We start from the raw sequence: 17,889 nt of genomic DNA, 5'->3' as shown, positions 1-17,889 counted from the left end.
GCACAGTGAGCCGGCGGGCGAGCTTCGCTAGTGTGTTGACCACTCACCCATAACGAGAGCACGGCTCCCAAGATATAGTCGACTGGCAGTATCGCTGTCACTGTATCGCTACCGTATCGCATGTGCTGTGCAACTGAACATGGAATATATATAGTTTTCAGTTACTATATTTACATGTCTTTTTCTCCAAAGTTTGCATTCACTGTATAAATTTATTGAAAATTCCTTACATATTAGGGTTGTGTTGGAATCGGCAAGGACGTTTAAATCCTTGGAATCGGTCATAGTTTAACTACACTGTACAAAGATTTGATGTTTTTTAACATGTTGTGTATTTCAAGTTTATTGATTATTACGTTATAAATATAATATATAGATATGTTTCTGATAACGTACGTAATCTGTTTCGATTAACGAAATTGTGTACATTTCTTGAATGGCTGATTAACAAAATTATCTGTCGAAGTTATGCATATTATGGAATCTGTTTTGATTAACGAAATTGTGTACATTTCTTGAATGGCTAATTTATATTATATCACAACATTATTTGAGGCATATTTTGGAACAAGTGCTATATATTCAAAATGAACATTACAAAATACACTATACCGACGGTAATTCTATATGATATGTCGTATCGTACAGGGAAGACGCAAATAAATATCAAATGCACTTGAATACAGTTACAATAGGCATAATGCAAACTGACATACATTTATTTAATTAAATACACTGTATTGTACGTTTTGTCTACGTTATGAAAAGTGTAATATATATTCAAGTTCATGCTAAAATCACTGTCAAAACAAACTCCATTGTATCCGACTTGCTACCGCGCAGGGACATGTAACATGCGCAGCGACCCGTGAAAATTGCCCGCGGGTCAAGCAGTCGTGGATCTTTTATTTTCGTCAAGTATTATTATCTACGCTAGAAGGCCGTTACCATTAATTTGTATGTACTGTTTGGAATCGGCTTGTTAACTTAAGCCATTAACTTTAACTTAAGCCATTAACTTTTAACTTCAACAAAGATTTTTGAAAAATGGTACCATGACATAGAGTCATCTAGTTAAAGGAAAACTATACTCTACTATCAAAGAATTTGTGTCACGATAAAATGAGGTGTGTTCTCCTTTCAAGACAGTGGGAGTCATTAGTTGCCGGACACCTAGATATCCGCATTTCGGTGTCAGGACATGTATTGTGGTAACAAGACTTATTTGGTGCGTGACGTAATCGGCCCTATGCGAGGCAGCGCAGCTCATCACTATCAATGCTTGCATACGGCGCTCGACACACCTACCTGTGATTTTCAAAAACGTATTTTCAGCGATTGGGGATTGTTGCTTCGTTTCTCTGATTTTTTAAAATTATTAAAAGCATTGTCATGAACTTTCGTTTTCTTATAAAATGTTAAGCAATGCGGGACGAAAGTGTAATTGTGAGAACCGCGATGAACAACGTAACCCTGTACAATTTCACCTGGATGCGGAGGCTGGTGGATAATTATGTATATTTAATGAGGGTAAAACTTTCGTGTAAATTTCTTACTTTTTTTCAATGATTTATGCATTCTTTCTAAAGACTGTAGTAAAAAGTAACACATACTTGTATTCATCTTAGCGATTAACATTTTTCTACATATTTAATTCTCCCTTTCTCTTTCTTTCTTTCTCTCCCTCCCTCTCTGAGTGACAGGTCACAGCACTTACAGGTTCTCGCCATGTCTGCTAGTGTGATTATCCTGTTTAGACAGGAATTCACACTAGACCTATACACGGTGAAGAAGGTTAACGGAATCGTGATGCGCCCTGACTTACGAGGCTCGACTTACGGGGCGCTTATATTACGGGGCGCTTATATTTCATTGTATTTAGGCGGCACTAGTAGGAGCACGAAGCGAGAAAATGACCGACAATAATTGTATACACTTTATAGAAAACAGTATAACACTTTTTATTTCGATTGTACGATCAATAATAAATAAATAACTGCGTATTTCAAAAATTCCGTAAATTGTCCACTTATCAAACGACATAAGACCAAACGTCACAATGATCGTTACGTAACGTCAGTTTGAAACATGTTAAATTACATCTAGGTCTAGCTAAAGCCGGATTTCATAAAAACTAATACTTAACATTTGAACCCAGACTATAAGATTTGTAGAAAACATATGAGTTGTCATACCAGTACATGTTTCATCTATACACAATCATTTCACTTGTAAAGAGATCTAGAATATATACAAAATAGAGAAAGACTGGGAACAAAAATAGTATATTTTAGCGTCCAATGCATACACAGGGATCTGAGATATAGTTACAGTTAGTACATACACACCAGAGTGTCCACACATACTTTTTAGATGTGTATGAGTCTAGATTAAAACATATCAGAAAATTTCATTTTCTTCGTGGTGTATTAAACGAGTACGGTGTACATGTAGAATACGAAATTGACCTATTTTTATCTAGATCCATAAAACGTCTAAAAAAAATATATGGGCACTCTGTTAGGTCCAAATTGATATACACTGTACTAATTATCAGACCCCTGTGATTCACAGTTTCGAATCTAAATGTACATGTATACACTAAAAGTCATACAAGAAGGGTTACAACATTATGTCACTAAATCACACTAAATATACTTATCTAAATATCACTTAGTATATTTTTAAAAAGGTACAAGATATTATATCTTTTTATAATGCCTGTATACAAGTAATTTCGATTTTCGTTTGAACACTTTATGTGGTTACTTTTTGGATGATACGATAAATGTTCATACATCATACTATTAAATCTCGGTACGATATACAAAACGGTCGACAATGAATACTAAGTGATATTTAGATAAGTATATTTAGTGTGATAATGTTGTAACCCTTCTTGTATGACTATACATGTACATTTAGATTCGAAACTGTGAAAATGCATGCTTAGAATTTTTACTAATACCTTAGAAATTACGGAAGATTGCTATATGCGACGATTCCGTAATTACAGTACTAGACTGGAATAATTTTAGGTTAAACATTTAGTTGAAATAATTCTTAGAACCATTTTTGTTTCTGAATAAGTCACTTTCCATTTTTGTTTTACCTGTGTACGACATATATATATGTGTATGTAATATATATTCCTAGGTATGATCAGGTATATTTTATTTCCATTTGCTTTTACATCTTCATTTTAAAAATGGAGGTGACAATAAAAAACCTAGAGCATAGATGTACGTGGTTTCCATAATTCAAATCACAATCATCCAATTAACGGATGTCCTAATCTGATTGACAGTAAGACAATAGTAAATACCCGATATAGTCCACCGAATAGCAAATTGCCCGCGGCCAGGTAATTGCAGGTGAGTTCGATGAATGGCGGCGTGTACAGGTAAACAACATCCTGGTCAAGGTATTACATAACCATCAAACCAAAGGCATGGCTAATTATATATCTATAATATCGGTGTATCTACTCGTATATCGATTAAAAATTGAAAGCGACCGCACGGTCTGAAAAATAGTTTGTTTTGCTTAATATCTCAATTATATGATCTTTTATAATATCAAAAGTAAATTCTTTCTACCACATGTTGAAACGTTTTACGGTATTGCAATAAATGTATCTCGATTTATTCGGTTAGCTACACACAACACAATGTTTGTAATGATCAAACATCGGTGTGTACGCATGTCAAGCATCATATCTTTGTTGCTCTAATCAAGGATTTCTTAAATTGTAACGTAAAATTTCATTTTACAGTCATAAACTTTGCAATTCACAATGTATCGAAGATACAGACTACAGGAAAATGTTATCTAATCAAAGCTTATTCGTTGCTGAACTCCTCGACAAAAAACCTGAAACTTTTATTTCTGTGTGGATTTTCTTTCAGGAATTACAGGAAGATACCTGCTATTAGAGCATAAATTAAAGTATTCGAAACATCGAATTTCACTCTTTTAGTTATTTATATTAGAGCCAACGTTATTGTACGATTAACTTCACTCAAAAGTAATCATAAAAAAATCTTTGATCGGCTTTTCCTGTGACCGTCGATGTAAGTGATAGCACATCAGTTATAGTACAGCTATAAGCCACGGACTATTATGACTTCACACGGTCTAGAGCTAGAAAATATGCATGATCGGGTGGTCAGAAAATTTGACCTCGATATCGGCGGTTTACAGGTTATTCCGGTCGCGCGCGGCACGGAGAGGTTTCTACACGGTCTGATAAAGCCATTTCCAGCATAAACTGAAATTATTATTTTTGACTGCACAAATCCTTTAAGTCTCTGGTTTAAATACTTGTAGATGACTTGTGTGCACATTCTGAAGATTACTATACATAACGTAACCACCCGTCCAGCTAATCCCGTACTTCGCTAAGATTTCAACCAATTTGCAACTCATAAAGAGATTTTTTTACGTCTACTAGCAACTTTCAATGTTAATGTTCCCTTTCAATATCTTTGTCTATAAAGTGTATACAATTATTGTCGGTCATTTTCTCGCTTCGTGCTCCTACTAGTGCCGCCTAAATACAATGAAATATAAGCGCCCCGTAAGTCGAGCCTCGTAAGTCAGGGTTTATCACGATTCCGTTAACCTTCTCCACCGTGTATAGGTCTAGTGTGAATTCCTGTCTAAACAGGATAATCACACAAGAAAGAGAAAGGGAGAATTAAATATGTAGAAAAATGTTAATCGCTAAGATGAATACAAGTATGTGTTACTTTTTACTACAGTCTTTAGAAAGAATGCATAAATCATTGAAAAAAGTAAGAAATCTACACAAAAGTTTTACCCTCATTAAATATACATAATTATCCACCAGCCTTCGCATCCAGGTGAAATTGTACAGGGTTACGTTGTTCATCGCGGTTCTCACAATTACGCTTTCGTCCCGCATTGCTTAACATTTTATAAGAAAACGAAAGTTCTTCATGACAATGCTATTTAATAATTAAAAAAAAATCAGAGAAACGTAGCAACAATCCCCAATCGCTGAAAATACGTTTTTCAAAATCACAGGTAGGTGTGTCGAGCGCCGTATGCAAGCATTGATAGTGATGAGCTGCGCTGCCTCACATAGGGCCGATTATGCCGATGACTCGGAGTTATTAGTTGTCCGGCAACTAATGACTCCGAGTGCCTTGAAAGGAGAACACACCTCATTTTATCGTGACACAAATTCTTTGATAGTAGAGTATAGTTTTCCTTTAGCTTGATGACTCTTTGTCATGGTACCATTTTTCAAAAATCTTTGTTGAAGTTAAAGTTAATGGCTTAAGTTAACAAGCCGATTCCAAACAGTACATACAAAATAATGGTAACGGCCTTCTAGCATAGATAATAATACTTGACGAAAATAAAAGATCCACGACTGCTTGACCCGCGGGCAATTTTCACGGGTCGCCGCGCATGTTACATGTCCCTGCGCGGTAGCAAGTCGGATACAATGGAGATTGTTTTGACAGTGATTTTAGCATGAACTTGAATATATATTTCACTTTTCATAACGTAGACAAAACGTACAACACAGTGTATTTAATTAAATAAATGCATGTCAGTTTGCATCATGCGTATTGTAACTGTATTCAAGGGACGTGCATTTGATATTTATTTGTGTCTTCCCTGTACGATACGACATATCATATAGAATTACCATCGGTATAGTAGATTTTGTAATGTTCATTTTGAATATATAACACTTGTTCCAAAATATGCCTCAAATAATGTTGTGATATATATAAATCAGCCATTCAAGAAATGTACACAATTTCGTTAATCAAAACAGATTACGTACGTTATCAGAAACATATCTATATATTATATTTATAACGTAATAATCAATAAACTTGAAAAACACAATATGTTAAAAAACATCAAATCTTTGTACAGTGTAGTTAAACTATTACCGATTCCAAGGATTTAAACGTCCTTGACGATTCCAACACAACCCTAATATGTAAGGAATTTTCAATAAATTTATACAGTGAATGCAAACTTTGGAGAAAAAGAACTGTAAATATAGTAACTGAAAACTATATATATTCCATGTTCAGTTGCACAGCACATGCGATACGGTAGCGATACAGTGACAGCGATACCGCCAGTCGACTATATATTGGGAGCCGTGCTCTCATTATGAGTGAGTGGTCAACACACTAGCGAAGCTCGGCCGCCGGCTCACTGCGCTGTCGCCGTAGGGGGTCAATGAGAACAATAGGCAGTGGTATTTCCACGAAAAAAATAACGCTTTCAAAAAAAAATAACGTTTCCAACGATACTCGTAACGTGGTCACGTAAATAATCACATGTTCTGTTGATGCTAACAAAGTTTCACATAAAAATCACGTAACATTCTGGCAATAACATGGGAAACAAAATCATTAACAATCATTGCTGACACTAACACGTGAAATGATATGAATAACAATGCAAAATAAATAATAACATCAGCCACTAAACCTAACATCATTTTAAAAAGACAAACGCATGCAAAGATAGAGATAACACAGCAGCAAAAATATAACGTGTGCTAGAAAATAATAACATGCTTTTAGTTAAAGATAACTAAAATTTTGATAATAACAGTAAAACAGATATACCCAACATAAATATTTAAGAAATCACGAATATGGTTAAAATAACAGTTTAAGAACGAAAATTAACAGAACAGGGCTACCAGTGATTCACACAAGTTTTATCAAAATTTGTACACATTCACACCAAGTTTTATCAAAATTTGTGCACATTCACACAAGTTTTATCAAAATTTGTGCACATTCACACAAGTTTTATCAAAATTTGTGCACTTTCACACCAAGATTCATTTAGGATTTGTTTATTGTTGATATTGACAACGGTGTACCTCAACCATACATCAATTATGTATCTAATTAACGTTAGTGTAGCGAAAAAACATCAACATGTTTGTATATCTTGCTTGTAATCAGTGAGGCGTGGCAATATCCTCCATGCATGAATAATTCACAGCCTTAATCACTAAGGTGCCCTAAGAAAATTGGCCCAAATCATCAAGCTAATTATCTAGCTGCATCATTTTTAAACAAGGAAAGAGGATAATTAGGAGATGAAATCAATGAATTCACAAAAAAAGCTGCCAAAACCCTTCAGATCTAATTCAAGCAGTTTTTTTGTCCAGGAATCCAACACAACCACAAGAAGATGGAAATGCTTAAGATTCTTATTTGGGTGAAAGTTTTCTGTCTCAGCTTTGGATAATAATGAATGCCTGTCCATCCTTCGAGTTATCATTTAAAATAAATCTGAATACAAAGCAGTTCAAAAATGTACTCCAACTGATCAACCAAGTTATCCCTAGAGGTGAGGGCTGCCAGACAGACTCTCACAGAATCCTCCTCATCATCCACTTCCAGATTGGATAAAGGGCGTGGGGTGTTGGATGAGAGCATGGGGTTGTTTAATATAAGTGTTCAGATGTTCATAGTAAGTAGATCTTTGTAATCACACAATGTTTTATATATCTAATCAGCATACTGACTCCTGATTGTACGGTCACACAATGTTTTATATATCTAATCAGCATACTGACTCCTGATTGTATGGTTACACAATGTTTTATATATCTAATCAGCATACTGACTCGTGATTGTACGGTTACACAATGTTTTATGTATCTAATCAGCATACTGACTCCTGATTGTATGGTTACACAATGTTTTATATATCTAATCAGCATACTGACTCCTGATTGTACGGTTACACAATGTTTTATATATCTAATCAGCATACTGACTCGTGATTGTACAGTTACACAACGTTTTATATATCTAGTCAGCATACTGACTCGTGATTGTACGGTTACACAACGTTTTATATATCTAATCAGCATACTGACTCGTGATTGTACAGTTACACAATGTTTTATGTATCTAATCAGCATACTGACTCCTGATTGTACAGTTACACAATGTTTTATGTATCTAATCAGCATACTGACTCCTGTGATTGTACAGTTACACAATGTTTTATGTATCTAATCAGCATACTGACTCGTGATTGTTCAGTTACACAATGTTTTATGTATCTAATCAGCATACTGACTCGTGATTGTACAGTTACACACAATGTTTTATATATCTAATCAGCATACTGACTCGTGATTGTACAGTTACACAATGTTTTATATATCTAATCAGCATACTGACTCGTGATTGTACAGTTACACAATGTTTTATATATCTAATCAGCATATGTACGGTTACACAATGTTTTATATATCTAATCAGCATACTGACTCGTGATTGTACGGTTACACAATATTTTATGTATCTAATCAGCATACTGACTCGTGATTGTACGGTTACACAATGTTTTATGTATCTAATCAGCATACTGACTTGTGATTGTACGGTTACACAATGTTTTATGTATTTAATCAGCATACTGACTCGTGATTGTACGGTTACACAATGTTTTATGTATCTTATCAGCATACTGACTCCTGATTGTACAGTTACACAATGTTTTATATATCTAATCAGCATACTGACTCGTGATTGTACGGTTACACAATGTTTTATGTATCTAATCAGCATACTGACTCGTGATTGTACGGTTACACAATGTTTTATATATCTAATCAGCATACTGACTCATGATTGTACGGTTACACAATGTTTTATATATCTAATCAGCATACTGACTCGTGATTGTACGGTTACACAATGTTTTATGTATCTAATCAGCATACTGACTCGTGATTGTACGGTTACACAATGTTTTATATATCTAATCAGCATACTGACTCGTGATTGTACGGTTACACAATGTTTTATATATCTAATCAGCACACTGACTTGTGATTGTACGGTTACACAAAAACCTTTCATTATCGATATTGCAGGTCAGAAGCAGTCTCATTGAGTGTCCGACTGAAATACGCCATAAAGACATAACAATTATTTTCATTGCTGCCGTCAAAAACAAAACAGTGTGCAGTGAGATATTTGCATCTCTGTTACAATTAACTAATGAGAACCATAGCCATTTCCGTAAAACAAAATCCATTTCTATTAATCTAGCTGCAGTTTGCTCTGGATCCTCACAAATTATGGTAATAGTTATTTCAGACAATATTCCGTCTTGAAATCTGGTTCCATACAAGGGTATGCAATCTTCGAGGAAAACATTAAAGACCAAAGTTATAGTTGACAGAAAATGGGTATTTCACTGTTCTTCCACAATTTGCCTAAAATGAAGCCTACAGACCATATATCTTATTCCTGTGTTTCTACTTGCAGAATAATAAGTCTGGGGTACAGTACCATTTTTGTTTGAGATTTTACTCCATTAATGATAAATTACATGTATTGCCCATGGCTGACAAGGTTTGACTCCATCAAATATCTGTAAAAACGTCTGTGGATAAGTCTAAACACTATCACTGTGCTTCAGTGACATATCATCAAAGCTCCAGGAAATCAAATCAAATCTGCTCAGCTCTATTCTAGTCAGATATTGGTCCATTGTGCATACAAACTCAACAGTTACTTGGTGCCTGTAAATGAGGTCATAACGACCTAATTACCTTAGCTGTGCCAAGCTATTCTACAGGAGAATCAATGGTAAGCATCATCATTTGATTATTGTCGCTCAAACCAACAAAGGCAGACAATAGTTTTAGGGGCCTTTCAAACTCTCCACACTAAGTTCAATAACTTCTACCCAAATCATTCTTAGTCTACAAATGTTTGTTCGACAGCATCTCAGAATTCTCAAGACGAAGAATCTTGGCAAAAATCTTTATTCAATGAATTGTCATTCAATTATACCACTGAATGAGAGGGCGGCCGCAGCTTTGTCAAGGTCTACAGAGATTTGTCTACCATCACACTGACCTCTGTGACCTTGACAGGGATCTATCATTATTGACATCACGTCTCCATCTCTAACGAAGACGTTTTATAGAAACATGGCTTTGTTGGTTTTCTTAGATGTTTGGAATTGAACACACCATTGATGTAGAAATCTAGGTCAGGCCAACCTAGAATTTGTTGGTGTGTATTATTTGTAGATGTTTTTGTTAGTGTATTATGGGTAGATGTTCTTGGTAAATTAATAGGATGAAGATGTTTTTTAACAGTGTCAGCAGTAATTTGTCTCTCTTTCAATTTGTCTTTAAAAATAGTTTTTTGATGATTCAGTTCGATAATATCAATATAATATCAATCATTACATATCAAACAGCAGAAATTAGAATATTGACAAGTCACAAATCGTCTTACTAAAAGTGTATCAATGCATGTGCCCACTAATATGCAAACTGAAATGTTTTGAACAATATGTTGGATTCTAAACAAGTGTAATTCAACTCCTTGCTTCATTCAAAACAACTTCACTATATGAAGTGTATGACAACATTTCACCACTTAATAGCAACATGATTTGTTCATGCATGCTTAAATCATAGCTGGTGATCTAATCACCTTGACCTCTGACACACTGACCTTGACCTGTGATCCAATTTCACGATAGTCTGGTTAATTCATTTGTTTCATAATGTAATAAGATAATGCTCATCGGAAAAGCAATATTTACCTGCTAACCTTGACTTTTGAATGTATGACATTGACATCACTCCTTGTTAACCTTGACTTTTGAACGTATGACATTGACATCACTCCTTGTTAACCTTGACTTTTGAACGTATGACATTGACATCACTCCTTGTTAACCTTGACTTTTGAATGTATGACATCTTTTGAACTATGACATTGACATCACTCCTTGTTAACCTTGACTTTTGAACGTATGACATTGACATCACACTCCTTGTTAACCTTGACTTTTGAACGTATGACATTGACATCACTCCTTGTTAACCTTGACTTTTGAATGTATGACATTGACATCACTCCTTGACTATTTCGGTCAACTGCTTGTTTAGTTGTAAACAACTTTACTTCATAATATTATTATAGTTAGCTACAAAACCTTTTCATATTGCTGACATCCAAGATGGACACTCAGCTGCTATTTTGAATTCAGTTATCACAAAAAAGTTAGAAAGCAGATTTAGATGGCACAGTGAATGAAATGCTCCACTTTCTTCCATTGTAATTGTACAAAAGAAATAAACAGACAGACGTCCTGACTACTTCCCACATCTCAAGGCTGTATCTCATAAAACAGCAACATAAATCAACACCAACAATTGCATGAATTAAAAAATATTTATCATAATTCTAAACCAGAAATATATGTTAATTTTGAGATAAGAACTAAAGATGTTTGCTTAAGATATTGTACATCTGTTGATTTGCCAAGTTTCACCTCTGTGTAATTATTAGTTTAAATTACCTAACCTGCACTAATGCTACCATACAGTCACACAATTCCTGAGGTGTAAATTGATAAACTAATAAAAGTTAATTCAAAGATAATCACACGTAGTACTTTTTTAAGTTTCTTTTGTCTATTTATAAAGATAAAATCTATATTACACAGAGTAGAAGAAACTGAGAATAGAACCAGATGGTAAAACAAAGGACACTGTGTACAAAGTTAATGTAGAGAACACCTGTGGTTTTTTACCTGACAGAAAATTCAAACTTGTCTATATCCAGGAAGTGAGGTGATAGGTTTGAGCCGGCCCACTTTACCAGGTCCCATTTCTCTTTAAGTCTGGGCCGGTTTTATAAATCAATGAGAGAAATACATCTCTATTTCGACAGAAAACAGTGCACACTCCCCAAGAGCTGCAGTCTATCACAGAAATGAATAGCATCAGAAAGGTTGAATAGGAAACCATTCCAATTCTAAACCAGCACAGGAAATTAGACAATACTACAATTCTGAATTAAACATAAAAAAAACACATGTATCCAGTCTTCTTCCCTAAAACCAGTAAGGCCATAGGCTTTTATGTAAATCTATTTACCGGTAGTGAAAGAACACATGACAAATTCAATAGGGCTGGATCAATGTATCGATATACCGATCTGTATATCGCTGTATTATTTTAACAACTCAACCTACTGTTTTCATTATAGAAAGGGGAAATTCCAAACAAAATTATTCTAAAACATCATTCAAGTAAGAGCATTTCAATCAAAAGGAAGTGTTTAAAGCATCTGTGTCACCTAGATGGATTAGAAATGTCTTTTCATAGCTAAGAATACGAATTGACAGAAATTAAAGATGGTGAACCAAATCAAATGTTTGGTAGGTTTTTGCCAGGTTATAGAATGTTTTATCAGAATTGTCTTTTATTGTTACAATATTCAAAACACAATGGTCAACTGAATTTGAAAAAAAAGAGGTCCAGTATATCGTCAATATGTATCGTGTATTGTTTCAGTGTATTTTCAATACAAATCTTATCGTTTTAGACCTTCCAATACCCAGCCCTAAAATTCAACCAATATTTCTTACATTGGTCTATCTAAAAATGATAAAATAAATATATTTATAATATCATAACACTGAAAATATCAACATATAAATACATGTAAAGGGCATTAACTCTGAATATAGCAACAAAAGATATACCAGTATTCAGAAAAAGGAACAAGGGGCCTTAACTCTGAATATAGAAACACAAGGATATACCAGTATTGGGTTTGTGACGTCACATGGTAACAGGCGCCGTTGTCCTGGTCTCCGGTGAGTCGGAGGCTTTTTTCACTTATTATAAGTTAATCAACGGTCAATCGCTGTGAAAGTCGGCACGAGACAGACATAAGACAAGCTCCACAAGGAGCGGGTGGTTTCGGGACCCATCCCCCGCCAGAAGAAGAACATTTCACCACTTCCGTCATGGGATCTAAGGAGGTCGCATCATCGTTAAGCGACAAGAAGAGTGATTCGCATTCCGGGAGACAAAAAGGGAACAGACGCAGTTCAAATCCATTTGTTTCGGACATCTGGATCTGTAAACTATGCACAAAATCGGATAATGGAAATCCCGACGCAAAGATGCTCGAGTGTGAGCGGTGCAAAGATCGTTTTTGCATCGCTTGTTTACGGAAGGACGATAAGGAGTACGAGTTTCTTAACAACACGGACAGTATGTGGTTCTGTACGCCATGCAGTGTATCGGTAAGGAAAAATCTCCACACAGAAGCTATTGTGGAAAATAAATGTGCGGAGATCTTGGCCGCGTACGTTGACAGGATCGTCAAGCTCGAAAATGACATCAAGTCCATGTGTGGAGCCGAGGAGGTCAGATCTATCATCCAAGAAGAACTGGAAAAACGGTCTGTAAGTCATCCAAAAGATACACCAAATTCCAAAGAAACTACATCTAGATCTACTGTTTTATCGGAAATCAACGACAAGAAACGCAGAGAAAACAAGAGGCCCAGAGGGCCTGTATCGCTCACCTGGTTTTTTGTTAGTAATTATCACAAGACTCAGACAATTAGAAAAATAAGCAAAATTGACTCCCAAAGTTTAATTTTGAATCACAACCATACAATGATGCTATTGATACCATACAAATATGCTATCCAATACATAGGTTCAGAGACAAAGTAATTTAAATGAAAATAGTGGCCTAATTGACCTTTTGACCTCGCATCTATTGCCGTCTAAGGCCCCGGGGGTCAGCCCTATCATTTGTACAATTTCAAATCCCAACCCTATAAGGATGCTACCATTGCATTATAAGTGCTCTTCCATTCTTAGTTGCAGAGAAGAAGTCGTTTATATGGAAATAGCTAAATTGACCCCTTTTGACCCCACCCTTCAGGCCCCCGGGGGGTCAGCCCCATCATTTGCAAAATTTTGAATTCAAACCCTATAAGGATGTAACCATTGCATTATGAGCGTAATCCCATGTTAAGTTGCAGAGAAAAAGTTATTTATATGGAAATTGACCACTTTTGACCCCCGCCCCTCAGGCCCCCGGGGGGTCAGCCCTATCATTTGCACAATTTTGAATTCCCACACTATAAGGATACTACCATTGTATTATGGGTGCTATAACGTGCTTAGTTTCAGAGAAGAAGTCGTTTATATGGAAATAGCCAAATTGGCCCCTTTTGACCCCGCCCCTCAGGCCCCCTGGGGGTCAGCCCCATCATTTGTACAATTTTGAATCCCCATCCTATAAGGATGCTACCATTGCATTATGGGTGCTATCCCATGCTTGGTTTCAGAGAAGAAGTCGTTTATATGGAAATAGCCAAATTGAACCCTTTTGACCCCGCCCCTCAGGCCCCCCGGGGGCCCTCAGGCCCCCCGGGGGTCAGCCACATCATTTGTACAATTTTGAATCCCCAACCTATAAAGATACTACCATTGCATTATGAGTGCTATCTCATGCTTAGTTTCAGAGAAGAAGTCGTTTATATGGAAATAGCCAAATTGACCCCATTTGACCCCGCCCCTCAGGCCCCCGGGGGTCAGCCCCATCATTTGTACAATTTTGAATCCCCACCCTATAAGGATGCTACCAATGCATTATGGGTGCTATCCCATGCTTGGTTTCAGAGAAGAAGTCGTTTATATGGAAATAGCCAAATTGAACCCTTTTGACCCCGCCCCTCAGGCCCCCCGGGGGTCAGCCACATCATTTGTACAATTTTGAATCCCCAACCTATAAAGATACTACCATTGCATTATGAGTGCTATCTCATGCTTAGTTTCAGAGAAGAAGTCGTTTATATGGAAATAGCCAAATTGACCCCATTTGACCCCGCCCCTCAGGCCCCCGGGGGGTCAGCCCCATCATTTGTACAATTTTGAATCCCCACCCTATAAGGATGCTACCATTGCATTATGGGTGCTATCCCATGCTTGGTTTCAGAGAAGAAGTCGTTTATATGGAAATAGCCAAATTGACCCCATTTGACCCCGCCCCTCAGGCCCCCGGGGGGTCAGCCCCATCATTTGTACAATTTTGAATCCCCACCCTATAAGGATGCTACCATTGCATTATGGGTGCTATCCCATGCTTGGTTTCAGAGAAGAAGTCGTTTATATGGAAATAGCCAAATGGACCCCATTTGACCCCGCCCCTCAGGCCCCCGGGGGGTCAGCCCCATCATTTGTACAATTTTGAATCCCCATCCTATAAGGATGCTACCATTGCATTATGGGTGCTATCCCATGCTTGGTTTCAGAGAAGAAGTCGTTTATATGGAAATAGCCAAATTGACCCCTTTTGGCCCCGCCCCTCAGGCCCCTGGGGGGTCAGCCCCATCATTTGTACAATTTTCAGTAAGTAGCCCATAAGGATGCTACCAGCCAAATTTTGTTGAAATCCGACCAGCGGTTATGGAGAAGAAGTCGATTGTTGACGGACGGATGGACGGACGGACGGACGGACGACGGACGACGGACGACGGACGACGGACGCCAGACGCCGGACGCCACGGTATGGCATAAGCTCACCTTGGTCCTTCGGACCAGGTGAGCTAAAAACCTTATAGTTTTCGGGATCGACGAAAAAAAGGATAACGAGGAAACGAAGCAGGCGGATGAAGAAACAGTTAAAAAGCTACTGCAAACGTGCAAAGTGTCACCTGAAGGAATAAGTAACATTTCTAAGATTATCAGGCTCGGCAAAAAGCAAGACGAGAAATCACGACCCATCTTAATCAGCCTCGGCAGCAATTCCGATAAAGCTCAGTTTTTCAAAAACATCCGAAACCTACAAAATAGTGATTTCAAATCTATTCTAATTAGTAATGATTTGACGAAAGCAGAAAGAGAGGAAGAGGCAGCCTTAAGGGCAGAAGCAAAGCACAGAAACGAACAAGAAAATTTGGGTTTTGTTTACCGCGTGAGAGGGCCCCCTTGGAACCGGAAAATCATGAAAATCAAAACGAAAACTCAGGTCAAACCCTATCGGAAAAGCTGACCTGTTTTTACACCAATGCAGACAGTCTGTTAAACAAAATGGGTGAGTTAAAACTGAGGATTCAAGAGAAAAAAACGAGTATAGATGTAATAGGTATAACTGAAATCTACCCTAAGAATTATAGATTTCTACCTACTAAAGCAGAACTGAACATCCCGGGATATGAACTTTTTATCAATGAACACGACCCAAACCGACGCCGCGGAATAGGCATTTACATCAAAGAAGGCCTCAAACCAGTGGAAGTTAATGTTAAAACAACCTTTAAAGTGAGTGTCTGGGTAAAACTAAAATCATCAGATAGGGAAAGTGTCTTGATTGGCTGTGTCTATCGAAGTCCAAATTCAGAGAAGGAAAACAATGATGAACTACATAAATTAATAACCACTGTTTCGACAGATAAAGTGCTTTTGAGATTGCTAATTTTCGGTGACTTCAATTATCCTAATATAGACTGGAACACATGGATTTCACAGGGAGATACACGTGGAGAAAATTTTATAGAACTTCTGAGAGATAATTTCCTCAATTCAACTGAATTCAACTGAATGTACGCGAGTTCGAACGGGAAACGAGGCGAATATCCTCGACTTAATTTTGAGTAGCGATGAAGAATCAGTGAGTGATATTAGTTACAATAGCCCTATAGGCAACAGTGATCATCTTCTTCTATATTTTGAACACGTGTTTCGTAAAGGAGAACATACAAATTTTCAGACAGGTTACAAATACCGCAAAGGAAACTACAATAATATGAAACGGGATCTGCAGGAAATAAATTGGATTGAAACTTTGTCCGATCTAAATACTGAAGAGGCCTATGATACGTTTCTAAAGATATTCAACACGTTTGCGGAAAAACATATCCCACAAAAGAGAAATTATGGAGCGCACACTAAAAACGGCGTAGCCTTAAGTGGAGATCTTCGGAAAAAAAGAAACCTCGTGCATGGACGAGATTTATAGAAACTAAATCACAAGATAGATATAAGGAGTATGCTAAACGCAGAAATCAGGTCAAATGGGAACTCCGAAGGACAAGAAACAAAATTATACCGGAAGATGAACACGGACGAGGATCAGGAAATCTTGCAAAAAGATTTAAATAATCTCCAAAAATGGTCAGATGATTGGCTACTAAAGTTTCATCCGAACAAATGTAAGGTACTTCAGGTCAAGGGATCACCTAACAATAGAACATATCGACTCGCAAACCAAACTGGGGACGTGGTTCTGGAGAAAATCACCAACGAGAAAGATTTAGGAGTCACTGTGGACACTAATTTGGACTTCCGAACTCACATCCAAAATTCAATAAACAAAGCTAATTCTGTACTCGGAATCATAAGAAGAGCATTCACTTTTTTGGATGAACCGATGTTCAAGCAATTATTCAAGGCGCTCGTGAGACCGCATCTCGAGTATGCGGCCAGTGCATGGAGCCCATACAAACTTATGGATATCCAGACGCTGGAGAATGTACAAAGAAGAGCTACAAAACTTCTACCCGGACTTAAGGATCTCACATACGAAGAGCGCTTAGCTAAACTGAAATTACCAACAATTAAACATCGGAGGTTTCGAGGTGATCTAATAAACGTTTTCAAAATAGTAAAGAAAAAGTTTGATGAAAAAGTCACTTCCGAGCTGTTTGTGTTTGATAAAAACGAAAGAACTCGACGGCATAAATTTAAGTTGTATAAACAACGTTGCTGTACTGAACTGAGGAGAAATTCGTTTACCTTCAGAGTAGTGGATAGTTGGGACAATTTACCAGAAATAGTCGTGAACGCTGAAACCACAAAAGACTTCGAAATCCTCTTAGATAACCACTTAAAGGACAACATTTATAATAATTATTGATATATGTATATATATGAGTTAACAAATACTTGTACCATTGACATAATTGTAATGTATATTTTGATTTTTTGACATAGAGGCTTCTAGCCTACGTCCATTAACTTCAATTAAATCAATTAAATGTCAACACAAGGAACAAAGTGTCTTAACTC

The 17,889-nt window shown here is 36.8% G+C and overlaps 2 protein-coding genes across 3 annotated transcripts in view; one reads left to right on the top strand and one right to left on the bottom strand.

The window, feature by feature from the left end:
• The window catches only part of LOC138307150 (arrestin domain-containing protein 2-like), a 176,392-nt gene that overhangs the window by 118,538 nt on the left and 39,965 nt on the right, over positions 1–17,889 (bottom strand). The gene's annotated exons all lie outside the window — the stretch shown is intronic.
• LOC138311214 (uncharacterized) lies at positions 16,871–17,737 on the top strand. Its single transcript, XM_069252717.1, has one exon. It carries the CDS (start codon positions 16,871–16,873, stop codon positions 17,735–17,737), a length of 867 nt encoding a protein of 288 aa, XP_069108818.1.

The sequence above is a fragment of the Argopecten irradians genome, chromosome 1 (genome assembly GCF_041381155.1).
Source record: "Argopecten irradians isolate NY chromosome 1, Ai_NY, whole genome shotgun sequence".
Lineage (NCBI taxonomy): Eukaryota > Metazoa > Mollusca > Bivalvia > Pectinida > Pectinidae > Argopecten > Argopecten irradians.
The sequence above is the reverse complement of the archived record's forward strand: the minus strand, read 5'-3'. Positions and strand labels throughout refer to the sequence as shown.